This window comes from Pseudorca crassidens, chromosome 10, assembly GCF_039906515.1.
Source record: "Pseudorca crassidens isolate mPseCra1 chromosome 10, mPseCra1.hap1, whole genome shotgun sequence".
NCBI classification, from domain to species: domain Eukaryota; kingdom Metazoa; phylum Chordata; class Mammalia; order Artiodactyla; family Delphinidae; genus Pseudorca; species Pseudorca crassidens.
The window spans coordinates 73,391,162-73,410,143 of NC_090305.1; the positions used below are offsets into that span (position 1 = coordinate 73,391,162).

At 42.5% G+C, this 18,982-nt stretch overlaps 2 protein-coding genes across 7 annotated transcripts in view; one reads left to right on the plus strand and one right to left on the minus strand.

Moving 5' to 3' along the window:
* Nucleotides 1-18,982, plus strand: part of CACNA2D3 (calcium voltage-gated channel auxiliary subunit alpha2delta 3) — a 785,949-nt gene that overhangs the window by 651,267 nt on the left and 115,700 nt on the right. The gene's annotated exons all lie outside the window — the stretch shown is intronic.
* On the minus strand, nt 964-8,417 carry LRTM1 (leucine rich repeats and transmembrane domains 1). The gene is made up of 3 exons (XM_067752678.1): nt 8,404-8,417; nt 7,124-7,744; nt 964-1,504 (listed from the first exon to the last, which is right to left on the minus strand). The coding sequence occupies exons 1-3, from the start codon at nt 8,415-8,417 to the stop codon at nt 1,075-1,077; spliced, it is 1,065 nt and encodes a 354-aa protein (XP_067608779.1). The 3' UTR covers nt 964-1,074.

Consider the following 18,982-nt stretch of genomic DNA (forward strand, 5'->3'; position numbering starts at 1 on the left):
CTGCTCCCACGTATCTCCAGCCTCTTGATAATTCCCACTCTATTCAGACTTCCTCTGACTTCCTATCCCAGAGTGTTGAGTAGACAATCTGGGTGGTGGTCAACAGCTGCTGGCTTCCACCCTGCCGCGGCTGCATTTCATTAGTGGGTAAACTGATTGCTCTGAGTATGTTTATGTGTGGGTGTGGTTGAACAAGCCTATGCACTCTGCACACTATGTACGTAGATACAGATACACATAAGCCATTATCTCGCTCTCAGCCCACCCTAAATTCATTCCTGCTGTGAGAGTTATAAATGGAAGGTTCCAATCGCCTGGTGGATATGGCCTTTGGGTAATAGTGCCTCGAATTCCGCCACCCCATCCTCTTTGTGTTTGTTTATATGTTATTTACCCTTGCATCAGAAAACTTCCCCAGACCCTGGGCCTGAGTCCCATTATCCAGTCATGGAGCCCTCTTCTTCTTCTGTGGCCTAGAAAGCCCCAAATGGTTTTCTGATTTAGAAAATTAAATATAATCTGACTCTTGTGGCAAGCTACAAAATTCCCAACCAATAGACGCTTTTGCTAAATATATAACATACCTAACATCTAAAAGTATCACCGGTCTATCATGAACTTGGACTATAGAAGCACTCAGTGCCCATTGGGTAAGGTTGCCAACTTCTTCCCAGGCACTCAAAATTGGGCAGTTTTCGAGTGGACCACAAAGCTGCCAGGAATGCTGGCACGCGTGTTTGTATTTCTGCTGCCCTGTAAAGGCAACTTAATGCAGGGAAGAGTACCTTGAAAGAGATGTATCTTCCCTTTCTCTGTGGACAGCCTTCCCCACATAGAATATTGTCATAACTTCTCAGGCACAGAGCACAAGTTATCATCTCTGTTTCAATTATGGTATTTTTTTAAAATCTCAACGTAAATTTCTTCCCAGGAATACTGTCTTTTTTTACAGACACATTTTTTTTTTTTTTTCCTTTTGGAAAAAGAAAATGAGGCAGTAACAGTGAACCATCAGCCCTACTCAGAAACTTTCTTCTGGCCTATAATGATTATTCGTATTTGAGATGAAAGCTCTCAGGCCATTGAGCTGTCAAACAGCTCTTTTCCTTCTGTCTTCGCAGGCTCATTGATCTGAGCCAAGCGTCCCGCATGGTACTGGGCGGTAATAGCTGCATAGGTGCAGCCATAAATGACAGCCGCCAACATCATGAGACACACGATCCCACATACCACCCCCGTGATGATGATGGTGGCCACGGCGTGGCGCAGATTGGCTGGCCTCAGCTTGGGTTTGATCTCACACTCCCAGTGGTCTCGCTCCCCTGAGCTGTGGCTCTCAGGGGGCCTGGGTACAGCCCGGTGGGCAGCACCTAGCTGCTGCAGCTGTGAGGACTCCAGGTCTGGAGAAGGAAAAGGGCAGGGCTGGTACAGCTCGTGAGGGATTTTAAGGAGGTCCTTTCCCTTCCAGGTGTCCGGTGAGGCACAGATGATGCTGTTATTCCCCCTTTGAGAAACAAAAGCAAAGAATGATAGCAGAGCCTGATACAACCAAACTCCCAAATCCTCAACCTGTAAAAACTTAGGCAGATGGAATTTATAAAACACCTTTTTTTTTTCAAAAAATTTAACAATCGTATTTTATGATTTTAGGGTTTCTAAATTGGCTAAATGCTAAAAATGCCACACACTAAATGGACAATTATGTGTGACCAAGAGTTCATTAGAAGCCAAGTCACCTTTACCTTATAAATGCCAAGGGAATAACAATGCAAAAGCTGACAGGAAGGGGCACTGGAGGCCAGCCTGAGGGCACTGTTGCATGCCCTAATGAGCCCTGCCACACAAGAAATCTATTGTGCCAAATTCCCACTGGAGAGCTAAAAAATAAATAAATAAAACAAATGTCTTTTGTTGTGATGTTATGTGTTAATTACAAAGACCCTCTGTCTCTACCAACACTCTTCAGTGATGCCAAACCGGGAGGTCAGTGGCCCTGTGAGTGAGTGCTTTGTGTATCTGAAGGTTTGACGGGAATATGAGTTATGTTCATGGGATTAAATACAATTAACGTGTCTCCTCAGACCTCGAAACACTTAGTACTTAAAGTACCAAACTTTCTCAATGTTTTTTTTTTTTGGCCTTGCCGTGCGGCATGCGGGATCATAGGTCCCTGACTAGGGATCGAACCTGAGCCCCCTGCATTGGGAACGTGGTGTCTCAACCACTGGACCACCAAGGAAGTCCCAAGTATCGCACTTTCTAATGGGTTTTTGGACTCAATTTCCATTCTCTCTACGGGGATTAATTTCCTCATGTGTGTGGACTACTATTGTTCAGGAAGAATTTGTGTGCCTAGAAGTTCTTTTCTAGAAAGAACACTGGGCTAACAGATTCCATCTTGGCCAAATTTGACCACCAATTTACTGTTTGACCTCAGGCAGATAAAGTTCTCTGACTAAATTTTTTGCCATGAAAACATCCTATTTGTATCTGACTTGATAGTTTATAAAGCACTGTCAGATAAGTCCTCACAGCTCTGCTCTAATGGGTAATTCTTATCCAAGGTCATTCAGGTCATAAGTGGATATAGCAACACCGAAACCCAGCTCTCTCCTGTGATCCCAGTTTTCCCCGCTACACCTACCGCCTCTCTCTACTTCCTCCTCTCTGAAACATCCTGATTCAGTAGAGTTAACACATGACTCTCAGTAGAATCTCACCCCCATGAAGCCTGGCACCAATCTTAGCCAGGTTAGACTGGAGATTCTTTGTACACATCGTAGGTGAATTATGAAACTGTACCAGAAGTTGCCATGAGGGAGCTTGTCACTTCAATGTTATTAGAACCTTCCTTTGTATAGCGCTTCAGAGTTTTGGGAATGCCTTCACAGCCATTCTGTCTGAGCCTTATAAGCTGAGTCTTACCATGGCCGTATTAGTAGATGGGGCCATTTTGCAGTTCAGGGGTTATTGTGGCCCAGGTCACACTGGGGTCAGTGGCCATGACAAAATTCAACGCATACCTTTTTTGCTTTTACTGCTTGAACTGAGTCACCTATTGCCAGAGTCTCTTGGGCCCGTCCTGGCTTCTTCAGTGATCCCCTGAGGCAAGAGCCTCAACTCTAAAGCAAAAAGATAAGAGGAATTTTCTCCTTTCCTGAGCTGAGGTGCAGGAGGCCAGAGGTGTGGGGTGCCTGTTCTGGATGAGCCCAAGGCGCCATCAGGCTGCACCGTGATTAAGGATCCCTGTCTCAGAGACCATTTCAGTACTCTGCCTGGAAGCTGGTTGTAAAGCAGAAGGCCAGAGAGCAGAAAAGAAGTGTGGGGGCTTGAGAAGAAGTAACCATATTTAACCCAGGCAAAGAGCACTGAGACTTTCATCAGGGGAAGAAAGGCCACCTGCCATGGGACCAGCAATTCCACCAGCTGACCTAGACTGGGGCGGTTCACCCAGTAACTTCAGGGGTAAGCTCTGTCTTTCTCCAGTTCCAGGCTTCCTGCTGTTCAACATTAGGGTGGGAGGCATGGCCTCAGGACACAGAGCCAGGAGAATACACAGACTAGAGCCTGTGATATTGCTGGAAGGCAGGTGTTATGGCCACCAAGAGCTCCGTGGCCTCCTGTGTCCTTAGCCAGGACTCACTTCCCGCCTTCCACCACCATCTCCACAGCCATGACCCCAGGAAGCAAATCTGCAGATGATAGCTTGAGGGTCTCAGTCTCTTCTGGATTCAGAGCAGCTGACAGTGCAAGAAGCTCCAGCTTTCCAAGCACTCACATTATTCATCATCTGTCCACTAGCAGCCCTTAACCCCTGTCTTGGGAAGAAATGGGATTCAAATCTTGAGTCTGACCATTACTTTGCTGTGCAACCCTAAGCAAGTTACTTGACCATTCTGTGCCTCTGCTTGCTCACCTGGGAAGTGGGAGACTGGGGTAATAATGAAATCTACCTCACAAGATTGCTTTGAGGACTCAGTTGGATAAAGTATGTCAAGTATTTAGCACAATTCCTAGCCCAGAATAAATGTTTAATACAGTTAGCTGTTAGCATAAAGATGATTTGTTTAGTTATGAATGGAGAGAGAGGAATGCTAATTACAAAATCTATGTGCATGTTTTTGTGGAGGAGATGTTATTAGGTATTCATCAAAGCATGTTTTTTCTCTGTTGGGTCCACAGGAAGATGAAATTTCCCCACCCTTTGTGGTCAGATTGGGGCCACGTGATTGAGTTCTGGGCAACAGAACCAATGAGTGACACTTCCAGGCCACAAAACCCCCTGCTTCATCCTCCATATACTTTGTTCCCCCTTGATGGGAACTAAGGTCTTGACCAATACCTATTCCCTTATTTTGCCTTTATTCAATGCATCAGTAGTCAGATTGTCTCCTACATTCACTTGGGGATTTTATTTAGTTATTTTGGGACACCCAGGTCTTGTTATCCCAAATAAATTTTGCCTTCCTCCAGAGAAAGACTGTCATCTGGACGGGGCAGCTCCGCCATGAGGGAGCGTTGAACCGCACTGTGGAATCTGAGGACCAGAACGGGCCTTAGGAACTCCCTGGCTTAACACTGTCCATTTCCACCTGGTGACACTTGAGGGCTAGTGAGGGGCATCAATTTGCCTGAAGATCACCAGTGAATTTGTGCCTGAGTAGGGGGAGCTATATCATACCTTATGTTGCTTCTAATATCCTGGACCTGAGAAATATTTTTTGTCAAGAAATATTTCTAATTGATGAAAACCATCTTTCTCTGATGCTTTGGCTTATGCTTACCATTTAGTCTAGAACACAATAGCTGAAGCCACTTCACCTCTAGATGTAAACACTTTTATTTGCAACCTCCTATAAGAAAGATTTTTGTCACATTATATGGCCTCTGTTGTAGGTCAACTTGAAGATCAGCTGGTTAGTGATAAGCTATTGGCTATTGTTGAGAGAGATTCTTAATTCAATATTATTTATTTGAACTCATGTGCTCTCTTCCACTTCCTTCTGTGTAACTGCTGCAACCATCTGGACTCTGTTGATTCCCTAATTCATGTCTGGAGCTCTGATATCTTCCCAAATTATAGGCTCAGATATATAGCCACCAACTCAACAACACTCCTTGGCTATGTAATGGGCATCTCAAACTTGACACGCCCCACATTGAGTTCTTGATTTACCACCTCCTACACATACTTGCCCATTTCCCCTATTCCCCAGCCTGCCCCTTATCAGCTACTGGCATCACCATTTATCTGGTTACTCCTGAAGGACAAAACAAAATTGAATTTCCTATAATATACTCTCTTTTCTTTATCTCCCACGCCAACCCATTAGTAATTTCTATCAGTTCAATATTCTAAATATCTCCCAAAGTTGATAATTTCTCATCATTCTGGTTTGGGCCACCATCATCTTTTCCCTGCATGACTGAAATCACTTTCTCCCTCATCCCCCTGCTTCTTCTTCTGCAGCTTTTGGTCTACTCTCCCTAGAGTCACCAGAGTGACCTTTTAAAATGTAATCAGATCATATTGTTCCCCTGACTAAAATTCTTCAAGAGATTTCCATCTCGCCTAAAATAAAATCCAAATGTCTCAGCCTACTCTGCACGTTCCAACATGACCCAAGTCCTGGATACTTGTGCTGCCTTATCCTCTCTCACTCCCTTCCTCTGTTCTAGCCACTTATTTGTCCCTCTTTCTGCCCCTCAGTGGAGCCAAGCTTACTTTCCCGTCAGGGCCTTCGCCCTGCTGTCCTTTCCCCCAGTTATCTCATGGTTCATTTCCCCTCATTGTTCCAGTTCTGCTCCCCTATGTCACCTCCTTGGAGGGGCCTTCCCTGTCCTTCCCATCTGAAGTGGAACCCCCATCCCATTACTCTCTCCCCTTACCCCACCTCTAGCACTAACTGCTATCTGAACATGGGTATATATTTGTCTTTTTTAACATGTTTCTACTGTCAGAATGTAATGCCTATGATGGTGGGGATTTTCTTGTTCACTGACCTTTTCTCAGTGCCTAGAAATGTCCCTGGCACATAAGATTCACTCAAGTATAGGATGAATGAATGAATGATACTTAAAAGTTAGGAGGAAAGAAACACTGTGATGTAGAGGAAAGAATGCAGGGCCAAGACCTAAAGCCACTCATTCTACTTCTGTCTGTGCTTCTACTTTGTGACCTTGGTCAAGTCATGAACATCTCTGGGCCTCCATTTCCCATTGATAATAGGCTAGCATTGAGTTAGAAGGGGTTGGCAAACTTTTCTATAAAGAGCCAGAAATAGTTCACATTTTAAGCCTTGCCATAGTCTCTGTCCCAGCTATTCAACTTTGCCCTTATAATGCAAAACACCCACAGACAGTAAATAATAAATGGGTGTGGATGTGTTCCAACAAAACTTTATTTACAAAAATAGGAGGTGGGGCAAATTTGGCTCTTGGGCTATGGTTTGCTGACCCCTGAGTGATTTCTAGATCCCCTTATCTTTTATATTCTAGGATCTCTTGCTTTGCTTTTGATATCTGGTTAAAGAAATAGTAGTTCCCTTTGGAGAGGGTACCTTACTGTATCCAGTTTCAGTAACAGTGGTGTTTGCTAAAGCAGAATGGATAATCTCAGGGAAGATTCACAGCTGTCAAATGGTCAGAAGCAGACAAAGAAGGGGGGAAAGTCCTAAGGAGAGATAACATGCCCCCAGTTGGATCACTCTTGAAAATCAAAATTTGGTGTCATTTCAGAGTTGAGTAGTTATTTAGGTGATGATTGAAATTCACTCTTCCTTAAGGGCCTACATTTCCCAGAAAAATAACTTAATGGTGTTGTTAATCAAAGAGTGGAAAGTTGGGGTGGGGAGAAAAAAAAAGTGGAAAGTTATCTCCGTGAATCGTAGCTAGATGATTTTATGTAGATGATTTTATGTAGATTTTATGATAAAATATAGATGATTTTAAATACCTGAATTTAAACACGCTTTAATGACTCACTTGCCTCTTTTGCCATACCATGAAATGACATCAATGTGAAAAAGCTTACATGGATCCCTCAAATACTCCTCAACATCCCTTCTAATGCAGAGAACAGATGAGTTTCATCCTAGGCTGGTAACACACAGATAGGCGTTACTGACCTTTATAGATAAACGTCTCCAGCCAGAGTTTAAGACTGAGCAAGTGGCAATTGCATTTCCAGAGGTTGTCCTTGAGAAATAAATGCCTCACTCTGGGCATGGATTCTAGGAGGGCTCGATCGAGCTGCTGAAGCTGGTTTTGTTGGATCGCAAATACAGTTAGGTTCTCCCAAGGCTCACCCAGGGATGTGGGAAGGTGGCTTATGTTGTTTGATGATAAATCAAGTTCCCTCAGCTGTGGGAGGGAATGGAAAAGTCTGCTTTCCAGGGAATGCAGGGAGTTCTGGGTTAGGTTTAAGACCCGCAAGTGCTGAAGTCCATGGAAAACTCCGGAGGTCAGATTTGAAAGAGAATTGTTGTGCAGGTTCAAGGTTGTGAGCTGTGGCACTGACTTAAATGCAGAAGCCGGAAGCTGACGTATCTGGTTATCTTGTAAGTTCAGGGTAAGAGTCTGAGGAGGCAGATCAGAAGGGACTTCAGCCAGACCCTGCCGGCTGCAGTCTACAAAATTTGAAGGTGAGTGACAGTGGCACCTCTCTGGGCAGCCACACACCACTGGGAGCAGGAAAATCATACTTGAGAGCAGGAGCAGTTCGCCTACAACAAACAGAAAGAAACTGTGATAGGAACCAGTTTGTAAGTGGTGTCAGCATTTGTTTCCCTTTAAATTCACAGGTAACTGGAAGGTAGATGAAATAGGATATCAAGTAGAAATGTGAAAAAATAATTTGGGGGGCACATGCCCTGTGTACAATGCAGCAGAATTATCTGGGACCAGAAGTTTAGGAGAATAATACGGAGTTCAGATATTCACATTTCTTAAATGTATGCTGCAGGTCAGTGCTGTCCAATAGGACTTTCTATGCTCATTGCAATGATCTATATCTACTGTTTAATATGGTAGCCATTATCTGCATGTGGCTGCTGAGCTCTTGAAATGTGACTACTGCAACCAAGAAACTGAATTTTTATTTGCATTTAATTTTTGTATGTGTGTGTGGTACGCAGGCCTCTCACTGTTGTGGCCTCTCCTGTTGCGGAGCACAGGCTCCGGACGCACAGGCTTAGCGGCCATGGCTCACGGGCCTAGCCACTCTGCGGCATGTGGGATCCTCCCGGACCGGGGCACGAACCCATGTCCCCTGCATTAGCAGGCAGACTCTCAACCACTGCGCCACCAGGGAAGCCCTGCATTTAATTTTAATCAGTTAAAATTTAAGTAGCCATACGGTGCTAGTGGTCCATATTGGATAGGGCAGGTCTGAAGCATTCTTACAAATTGATGTCCATCTTTGCAGGTATAATAATTCCATGAATGATGACCGGCTCTACTCCATTTTTATTCAAGAGATTTTAAAAACAAAGAAAAGCATTAAAAATAATATAATAAACACCCATGTTCCTGTTACAAAGTTCTGTCTGTTATTCATAGTTTGCCATATTTCTTTCATCTCTTTTTTCTTTAACTCAAAGAAACAGTGCATTACTGATACCGTTGAACTCGCTTTGATGAGCACCCACATCATATTTTCCAACAGGAACCCCCCTCTTCCCTACCATTTGCTAGTGTATCCCTCCAGGCCTTTTAAAAACATTGCAGTCCCACTACTGGGCATATACCCTGAGAAAACCATAATTCAAAAGAGTCTTGTTGGATGGGGCTAATGGCAGACTCTGAGAGGGCTTACGCCAAGGAGTAATTCCCAGAACTTCTGCTGCTACTGTCCTTGTCCCCGTGGTGAGCCACAGCCACCCCCACCTTTGCAGGAGACCCTCCAACACTGGCAGCCGAGTGGCTGACAGGATCTTGGTGCTCCAGCCAGGTGTCAGACCTGAGCCTCTGAGGTGGGAGAGCCAAGTTCAGGACATTGGTCCACCAGAGACCTCCCAGCACCACATAATATCAAACGGCGAAGGCGCTCCCAGAGATCTCGATCTCAATGCTAAGACCAGCTCCACTCAACAACCAGCAAGCTATAGTGCTGGACACCCTATGCCAAACAACTAGCAAGACAGGAACACAACCCCACCCATTAGCAGAGAGGCTGCCTAAGATCGTAATAAAGTCACAGACACCCCAAAAAACACCACCAGATGCAGTCCTGCCCACCAGAAAGACAAGATCCAGTCTCATCCACCAGAACACAGGCACCAGTCCCCTCCACCGGGAAGCCTACACAACCCACTGAACCAACCTTACCCACTGGGGGCAGACACCAAAAACAACGGGGACTATGAACCTGCAGCCTGTGGAAAGGAGACCCCAAACACAGTAAGTTAAGCAAACTGAGAAGACAGAGAAACACACAGCAGATGAAGGAGCAAGGTAAAAACCCACCAGACCACACAAATGAAGAGGAAATAGGCAGCCTACCTGAAAAAGAATTCAGAGTAATGATAGTAAATATGATCCAAAATCTTGGAAATAGAATGGAGAAAATACAAGAAACGTTTAACAAGAACCTAGAGGAACTAAAGAGAAAACAAACAATGATGAACAACACAATAAGTGAAATGAAAAATTCTCTAGAAGGAATCAATAGCAGAATAACTGAGGCAGAAGAGTTGATAAGTGACCTGGAAGATAAAATAGTGGAAATAACTACTGCAGAGCAGAATAAAGAAAAAAGAATGAAAAGACTTGAGGGCAGTCTCAGAGACCTTTGGGACAACATTAAACACACCAACATTCGAATTATAGGGGTCCCAGAAGAAGAAGAGGGAATAAAAGGGACTGAGAAAATATTTGAAGAGATTATAGTTGAAAACTTCCCTGATATGGGAAAGGAAATAATCAATTCCAGGAAGCACAGAGAGTCCCATACAGGATAAATCCAAGGAGAAACACGCGAAGGCACATATTAATCAAACTATCAATAATTAAATACAAAGGAAAAATATTAAAAGCAGCAAGAGAAAAGCAACAAATAACAAACAAGGAAATCTCCATAAGGTTAACAGCTGATCTTTCAGCAGAAACTCTGCAAGCCAGAAGGGAGTGGCAGGACATATTTAAAGTGATGAAAGGGAAAAACCTACAACCAAGATTACTCTACCCAGCAAGGATCTCATTCAGATTCGACGGAGAAATTAAAACCTTTACAGATGAGCAAAAGCTAAGAGGATTCACGACCAAACCAGCTTTACAACAAATGCTAAAGGAACTTTTCTAGGCAGGAAACACAAGAGATGGAAAAGACCTACAATAACAAACCCAAAACAATTAAGAAAATGGTAATAGGAACATTCATATCAATAACTACCTTAAATGTAAATGGATAAAATGCTCTACCCAAAAGACATAGACAGGCTGAACGGATACAAAAACAATACCCGAATATATGCTGTCTACAAGACACCCACTTCAGACCCAGGGACACATACAGACTGAAAGTGAGGGGGTGGAAAAAGATACTCCATGAAAGGAAATCAAAAGAAAGCTGGTGTAGCAATTCTCATTAAAATAAAGGCTATTACAAGAGACAAAGAAGGACACTACATAATGATCAAGGGATCAATCCAAGAAGAAGATATAACAATTGTAAATATTTATGCACCCAACATAGGAGCACCTCAATACATAAGGCAAATGTTAACAGCCATAAAATGGGAAATCGACAGTTACACAGTAATAGTAGGGAACTTTAACACCCCATTTTCACCACTGGACAGATGATACAAAATGAAAATAAATAAGGAAACACAAGCTTTAAATGACACATTAAACATGATGGACTTAACTGATATTTATAGGACATTCCATCCAAAAACAACAGAATACACTTTCTTCTCAAGTGCTTGTGGAACATTCTCCAGGATACATCATATCTTGGGTCACAAATCAAGCCTTGGTAAATTTAAGAAAATTGAAATCGTTTCAGTATCTTTTCCGACCACAGCGCTATGAGACTAGATGTCAATTACAGGAAAAAATCTGTAAAAAATACAAACACATGGAGGCTAAACAATACACTACTGAGTAACCAAGAGATCACTGCAGAAATCAAAGAAGAAATCAGAAAATACCTAGAAACAAGTGACAATGAAAACACGGTGACCCAAAACCTATGGGATGCAGCAAAAGCAATTCTAAGAGGGAAGTTTATAGCAATACAATCCTACCTCAAGAAACAAGAAACATCTCAAATAAACAACCTAATCTTACACCTAAAGCACTTAGAGAGAGAAGAACAAAAAAACCCCAAAGTTGGCAGAAGGAAAAAAATCAGAAAAATCGGATCAGAAATAAATGAAAAAGAAAGAAATGATAGCAAAGATCAATAAAACTAAAAGCTGGTTCTTTGAGAAGATAAACAAAAATTGATAAACCATTAGCCAGACTCATAAAGAAAAAAAGGGAGAAGACTCAAATCAATAGAAATGAAAAAGGAGAAGAGACAGCTGACACTGCAGAAATACAAAGGATCATGAGAGATTATTACAAGCAACTATATGCCAATAAAATGGACAAATTCTTAGAAAAGTACAACCTTCCAAGACTGAACCAGGAAGAAATAGAAAATATAATCAGACCAATCACAAGGACTGAAATTGAAACTGTGATTAAAAATCTTCCAACAAACAAACGTCCAGGACCAGATGGCTTCACAGGTGAATTCTTTCAAACATTTAGAGAAGAGCTAACACCTATCCTTCTCAAACTCTTCCAAAATATAGCAGAGGGATGAACACTCCCAAACTCATTCTATGAGGCTACCATCACTGTGATACCAAAACCAGACAAAAATGTCACAAAAAAAGAAAACTACAGGCCAATATCACTGATGAACATAGATGCAAAAATCCTCAACAAAATACTAGCAAACAGAATCCAACAGCACATTAAAGGGATCATACACTGTGATCAAGTGGGGTTTATCCCAGAAATGTAAGGATTCTTCAGTATATGCAAATCAATGTGATACACCATCTTAACAAACTGAAGGATAAAAACCGTATGGTCATCTCAATAGATGCAGAAAAAGCTCTCGAAGAAATTCAACACCCATTTATGATAAAAAAAAAAAAATCCAGAAAGTAGGCATAGAGGGAACTTACCTCAACATAATAAATGCCATATATGACAAACCCACAGCCAACATCATTCTCAATGGTGAAAAACTGAAACCATTTTCCATTAAGATCAGAAACAAGACAAGGTTGCCCACTCTCACCACTATTATTCAACATAGTATTGGAAGTTCTAGCCACAGCAATCAGAGAAGAAAAAGAAATAAAATGAATACAAATCGGAAAAGAAGAAGTAAAACTGTCACTGTTTGCAGACGACATGACACTCTACATAGAGAATCCAAAGATGCTACCAGAAAAGTACTAGAGCTAATCAATGAATTTGGTAAATTTGCAGGATACAAAATTAATGCACAGAAATCTCTTGCATTCCTATACACTAATGATGAAAAATCTGACAGAGAAATTAAGGAAACACTCCCATTTACCATTGCCACAAAAGAATAAAATACCTAGGAATAAACCTACCTAAGAAAACAAAAGACCTGTGTGCAGAAAACTATAAGACACTGATGAAAGAAATTAAAGATGATACAAACAGATGGAGAGATATACCATGTTCTTGGATTGGAAGAATCAACATTGTGAAAATGACCATACTACCCAAAGAAATCTACAGATTCAGTGCACTCCCTATCAACATACCAATAGCATTTTTCACAGAACTAGAACAAAAAATTTCACTATTTGTATGGAAACACAAAAGACTCCGAATAGCCAAAGCAATCTTGAGAAAGAAAAACGGAGGAATCAGGCTCCTGGAGTTCAAACTATATTACAAAGCTACAGTAATCAAGACAGTATGGTACTGGCACAAAAACAGAAATATAGATCAATGGAACAGGACAGAAAGCCCAGAGACAAACCCATGCACCTATGGTCACTTAATCTATGACAAAGGAGGCAAGAATATACAATGGAGAAAAGACAGCCTCTTCAATAAGTGGTGCTGGGAAAACTGGACAGCTACATGTAAAAGAATGAAATTAGAACACTCCCTAACACCATACACAAAAATAAAATGGATGAAAGATCTAAATGTAGGCCAGACACTATAAAAATCTTAGAGGAAAACATAGTACACCCTATGACATAAATTACAGCAAGATCCTTTTTGACCCACCTTTTAGAGAAATGGAAATAAAAACAAAAATTAACAACTGGGACCTAATGAAACTTTTGCACAGCAAAGGAAACTATAAACAAGATGAAATGACAACCGTCAGAATGGGAGAAAATTTTTGCAAATGAAGCAACTGACAAAGGATTAATCTCCAAAATATACAAGCAGCTCATGCAGCTCAATAACAAAAAAACAAACAACCCAATCCAAAAATGGGCAGAAGACCTAAATAGACATTTTTCCAAAGAAGATATACAGACTGCCAACAAACACATGAAAGGATGCTCAACGTCACTAATCATTAGAGAAGTGCAAATCAAAACTACAATGAGTGCTGGTTGTGTACTGGGTACATTAGGCATTTTCACATTGCTTGGTGGAGGCTAGGAAGATTAAGAAAAGGACAAATTACTTAACATTGAAATCCAACTTCAACTTCTTTCAAAAAGTATAACACCAATGAAAACCAAAATGGCAAAAATCAAAAAGCAAACAAACAAAAAACTACAATGAGGTATCATCTCACACCGGTCAGAATGGCCATCATCCAAAAATCTACAAACAATAAATGCTGGAGAGGGTGTGGAGAAAAGGGAACCCTCTTGCACTGTTGGTGGGAATGTAAATTGATACAGCCACTAGGGAAAACAGTATGGAGGTCCCTTAAAAAACTAAAAATAGAACTACCATATGACCCAGCAATCCCACCAGTGGGCATATACCCTGAGAAAACCATAATTCAAAAAGAGTCATGTACCACAATGTTCATTGCAGCTCTGTTTACAATAACCAGGTCATGGAAGCAATCTAAGTGTCCGCCGACAGATGAATGGATAAAGAAGATGTGGCACATATATACAATGGAATATTACTGAACCATAAAAAGAAATGAAATTGAGTTATTTGTAGTGAGGTGTATGGACCTAGAGACTATCATACAGAGTGAAGTAAGTCAGAAAGAGAAAAACAAATACTATATGCTAACAGATATATATGAAATTTAAAAAAAAATGGTTCTGATGAACCTAGGGGCAGTACAGGAATAAAGATGCAGACGTAGAGAATGGACTTGAGGACACAGGGAGTGGGAAGGGTAAAATGGGACGAAGTGAGAGAGTGGCATGGACATATATACACTACCAAATATAAAATAGATAGCTAGTGGGAAGCAGCTGCAGAGCACAGGGAGATCAGCTCGGTGCTTTGTGACCACCTAGAGGGGTGGGATAGGGAGGGAGGGAGGGAGACGCAAGAGGGAGGAGGTATGGGGATATATGTATATGTATAGCTGATTCACTTTGTTATAAAGCAGAAACTAACACACCATTATAAAGCAGTTGTACTCCAATAAAGATGTTAAAAAAAATACTTAATAAGAACAACAATTGGAAATAGCCTTATAGCTCATGTTCTGATGCAGGCACTATTGAATGTGCTTTATATATATTAATTTAGTCCTTCTAACCTTGTAATTTGGGGTCTATTATTATGCCTCTATTAAAGGTGATGAAACTGAGGCCCAGAGAAGCTAAATCACTTGCCCAAGGTCACACAGAAGTAGTAGAATCGTGATTTGAACCCAGCAGTCTGCTTCCAGGGTCTGTCATGGTCCTTACCTGCTGTGCTTTACTGCCTGTAAATACTTTTACATAACACACATGTACCTACACATACTACATAATGTTTTGCATAGTGGTTTTTTAAAAACTACATAAATATAATCATAGGCATGTTTAATTTTCAGTATAATCTAGTCACTCAAAACTGATTCATCCACATGGTTATATAGAGAGCTCATTAATTCCTTCTAACTTCTATGGAGTATTCCATGGTGAGGCCATGCCAGATTTAATATTTAGCCACTCCCATACTGACGAGCATTTGAGTTGTTGCAGTTTCTTTCATGACAAATGGTGCTGCAGAAGGCATCCTTATGCAGAGCTCTTTGGCCGTGTGGAAATGTGTACGGGGTCTCTAGAATCAACAGGAACCTCCTTGTCAAGTTCAGAGAGGATGCTGAGTTGACATTTTCTTAGGTGCTTCTAGGTCAATCTCCAATGTAGCTCTATCACTCCCTTCTTTTTTCCTAACACTTGAATTTCAAAATATGGCAAACATCCATCAAGGACATTTTGTTAAATTGGTAGAGGAATTCACAGGGCCAGGCAATAATATTTAAAACTCAAGATGGTTATCTACTCAGAGAGAAAGCTCTTGAGAGAGGTTTTTTGGTTTATTTGTTTGTCTGTTTTTGGCCTTAACTGGGGAGAAGTACAATGTGGCTGTCAAATGCATGGAGGCTTTTCCCCTTCGTCCTTTCAATTCTCTGCTGCTGCGAACAGTTCTTTAGGGCAAGAGGGAAGATGTTTGGAGAACCTTCCGAAGGAGATTTTGCTCAGTTTAGTCTAGCTCAAGGTATGCAACGCATCATAGTCCCATTGCCTCTTCCAGCATATGAAAGAGCAAAACCCTTGCTTTCCTTTCTGTAATTTAAATAAATATAAATCTCAGTGCCAAAGCATCTTCCGGTTAGAGGAGAGTTGCCACCCTCAATTTAGCTGTGGGTCTCAAGCATTAATTAGTTTCAGAAAGTCTTCCCACTCCCACCCACCCCCTCCAAGTGGATGATAAATGAACTCCAACCTGAAGGACTGTGTTTTCTATGAAATGGCCCGTGACAGGCCAACTGCATACCCATTCATGACTGTGTACATTGGTCCCCTCCCCCTTCCTCTGACCCAGCATGGCACAAACATAAATCCTTCTATCAGAGACAATTTTTAACATCTGTTTGGTCTTTTGAGAAAGACAACTTGAAAATAAGCTTCCCACAGATACTTTCCTGAGGGGCGTCCCACTTTCAAAGGCGGGAGGGAATTAATCATGGCTCACCTTCCATGACTGAGTCTCCACCAGCTTACCCGTTGAACCTGAAGCCCACCTTTATTAATCTGCAGACCAACACACCGAGGGCAAACTCCAAGTCCAGCTTTTCATTCACTTTTTTTCTGAATCCTACTAGTGTTTTTCTTCAATGTAGAGAACAGTTGTCGCTTTCCGGAGACACTTATTTAAGCAGCCCTTTCCTTGTCTCCATCTGGCTGGGATTGTTTTCCATAAGAGGATCTTTTGATTGTGCTCCCCCCCTTCTTTCTCAAAGCGTCGCCTTCCCCAGGATCATCGCCGCCTTTCCCATTGAGCCGACGAGCCAGAAAAAAAATGTTTGTCAAACCTCGGTGAACAGCTGTAGCATTCAAACATGACCCCAGTGGCTCAGGCTTTTTGATTATTTAATCTGCTTGAAGTCCAGGGCACCAAAATAAAACTATCTACTTAATCCGGTCCTGGTTTCTGAATTCTGTTGACTTACTAACCACACTGTGTCAACCCTCATTGAGTTGGGGGACACTCGCTGTGGATCCTCGATCTGGGGGTCTAGCAACAGAGCCAGCAGAGTGTGTAATATGAGGACAAATTGGCCTGCTGGAGGCTGACACGGTTTCCACAGTGCACTGTTTGGTCACCGAAGGCTTATTCAGCCAACATCCGCAGGGATTAGCTGTGTTGACAGGGTCTTGATGCCCTGAAATTCATAGCCATGGTTTCCTTTCGTGGGCATCACTGCCTCTTCTCCCTGGGGCCACAAATACTTCTCAGCTGCTTCTTTGCTTGCTCCCCCCCGCCCCACCGCCCTCACCCCCTCACTGAATTGACCTTTCGGTTTGCATGCCTTTGGAAATACTTCTCAATCTTTCATCGTTTCCCTGATGCTGAGGTTCTGGCTCTTTCCTCATTTTTCACATATAAAACAATAAAGCCGCCCCCCATGAGCATCAGGCATCAATGAACTGTGACTGTTCTCTAATTGAAGCCATTGGAAACTTTCCCACCAGGGGCTGGAACATTTCTTTGAATGTGCAAATGCCCCTCCATTTGCTGAGGTGGGATTTCAATGTCAAAGCTGCCCTTCAACATGCCAAAATGTTCCACATGCCTATGGTGAAAAAAACATGCTTTTCTTGAGGCAGTGTGAAGTGGGATCCCTGGCCCCAGGCAGTGTAATACAGCAGTTGAGTTTGGGGTTTGGAATCAGCTGGGTCTAGATTTGAATTCGGCTTCACCATTTACCAGCTTCATGTCTCTGGGCAAGTAACTTGCCCACTGAAAACCCCTTGTCCTCATCTCTGACATGGGGATAACAGTTGTTTTTGCTTCATAAATTTGTTCCCAGGATTACATGAAGCAATACATGTCATGGCCCAGAGTGCCTTAATAAATGGTCACAATTACCCAGGAGAGTGCTTTCCAAGGCTTCTGTGCTGCTAGCATTCAACTCAACCTTGACTCAACAGGCAGGAGGGGGTCCTGACAAAAGACCAGGAGGCCTGGCCCCTTGTGCCACTCTGGCAGTACCCTTGGGCATGAAGTTGAAAATTTGGATTGTGACTATCCTTAATGGCCTGCTCTTTGGGATCCCTTTCCTCCTTTGGACAAGCCCCGTCCAGCCTCACAGAACCTAGGACACTCATCCTGCCTCCTTCCTGAAAAATCTGGTTCACTCAGCCTGTCATCCTTCGTCCTTCTCTCCAAAATTCTTTGAGCGTCCGATAATACAGTGGGGAAAAGTCAGATGTAGACAACAAAGAGCCATTAAATCTTAATAAGGGCTAAAAGGTTCCTTCCTCCCTTCCTTCCCTCCCTTTTTCCTACCTCTCTACTTTCAGGAGCACAGAATTTAATAATAATTATTCATGTGTGATACATGACCCAATGGCTTGTATGTAGCATTCAGCCATCAATGGGTCATAATATGACAAACACCTGTGAATCTAACACTCATTCTAAGAACTGGAAAGCTTCCAGTAACTTATATCAACCTGCATGCCTCTGTGTTTCCCAGGGGCCAGCAAGCTTTTTTTGTAAAGAGCCAGGTAGTAAATATTTTAGATGTTGAGGGCCATGCGGTGTCTGTTGCAACTACTCAACTCTGATGTTATAGCACGCAGCCAACCACAGACAATCTGTAAACAAATTGTGTGCCTGAGCCCCAGTAAAATTTTATTTACAAAGACAAAACAGGTAGACGACTAGATCGGCCCACAGGCCATAGTTTGCAAACCCTGCTCTATCCTGCTGTGTAGCCACTACTGTCACTGCTCCACCACGGCCAGCTGTCACCCACCCCAACTGCCACCGCCCCACTGGACATATCCACCACCCTGTCTCCTCCTTATCTGTAAAATGAGAGGGCTTGAGAGGATGATCTTTAGGCCCCTCTTATATCTAAAACCTTGTCATTCTGGTCAGAATGCTTGAGTAGGCTTGAAAGGCTTTGTATTTACAGACTTTAGGGGAGCTTGGACAAAAAATTTGAGTGTCTCTTTGGGTTACAGCAGAGCTATTTAGCCATGTCCTGCAGGGCCCAGCTAGGGTCCTGGACTCAGAGGCCTGAAAAAGAGGTATCTGTTGACAGCATAGCTGGGTGTAGGAGGCCAGGACACCTAAAGGAAAACTGCAGGCAGTCGAGGATACCTGCAGTTAAAGCCAGGCCTTGTGGCTGAAGGAGGAAGCACACTTCCGTGGTGCTTACACTCTGAGGTTGTGTGGTCTTGGGCAAACCGTTCACTTTCTCTGAGCCTCAGCTTCCTCATCTGTGGAATGCCTACCTCACAGGAGGCAGGGAGGATCAAGGGATACATGT

Coding starts and splice junctions, on each gene's coding strand:
- LRTM1 (XM_067752678.1), bottom strand. Junction 1,505..7,123: donor ACGTTTATCTATAAAGGTCA/GTAACGCCTATC, acceptor TGTTTCTCAAAG/GGGGAATAACAGCATCATCT.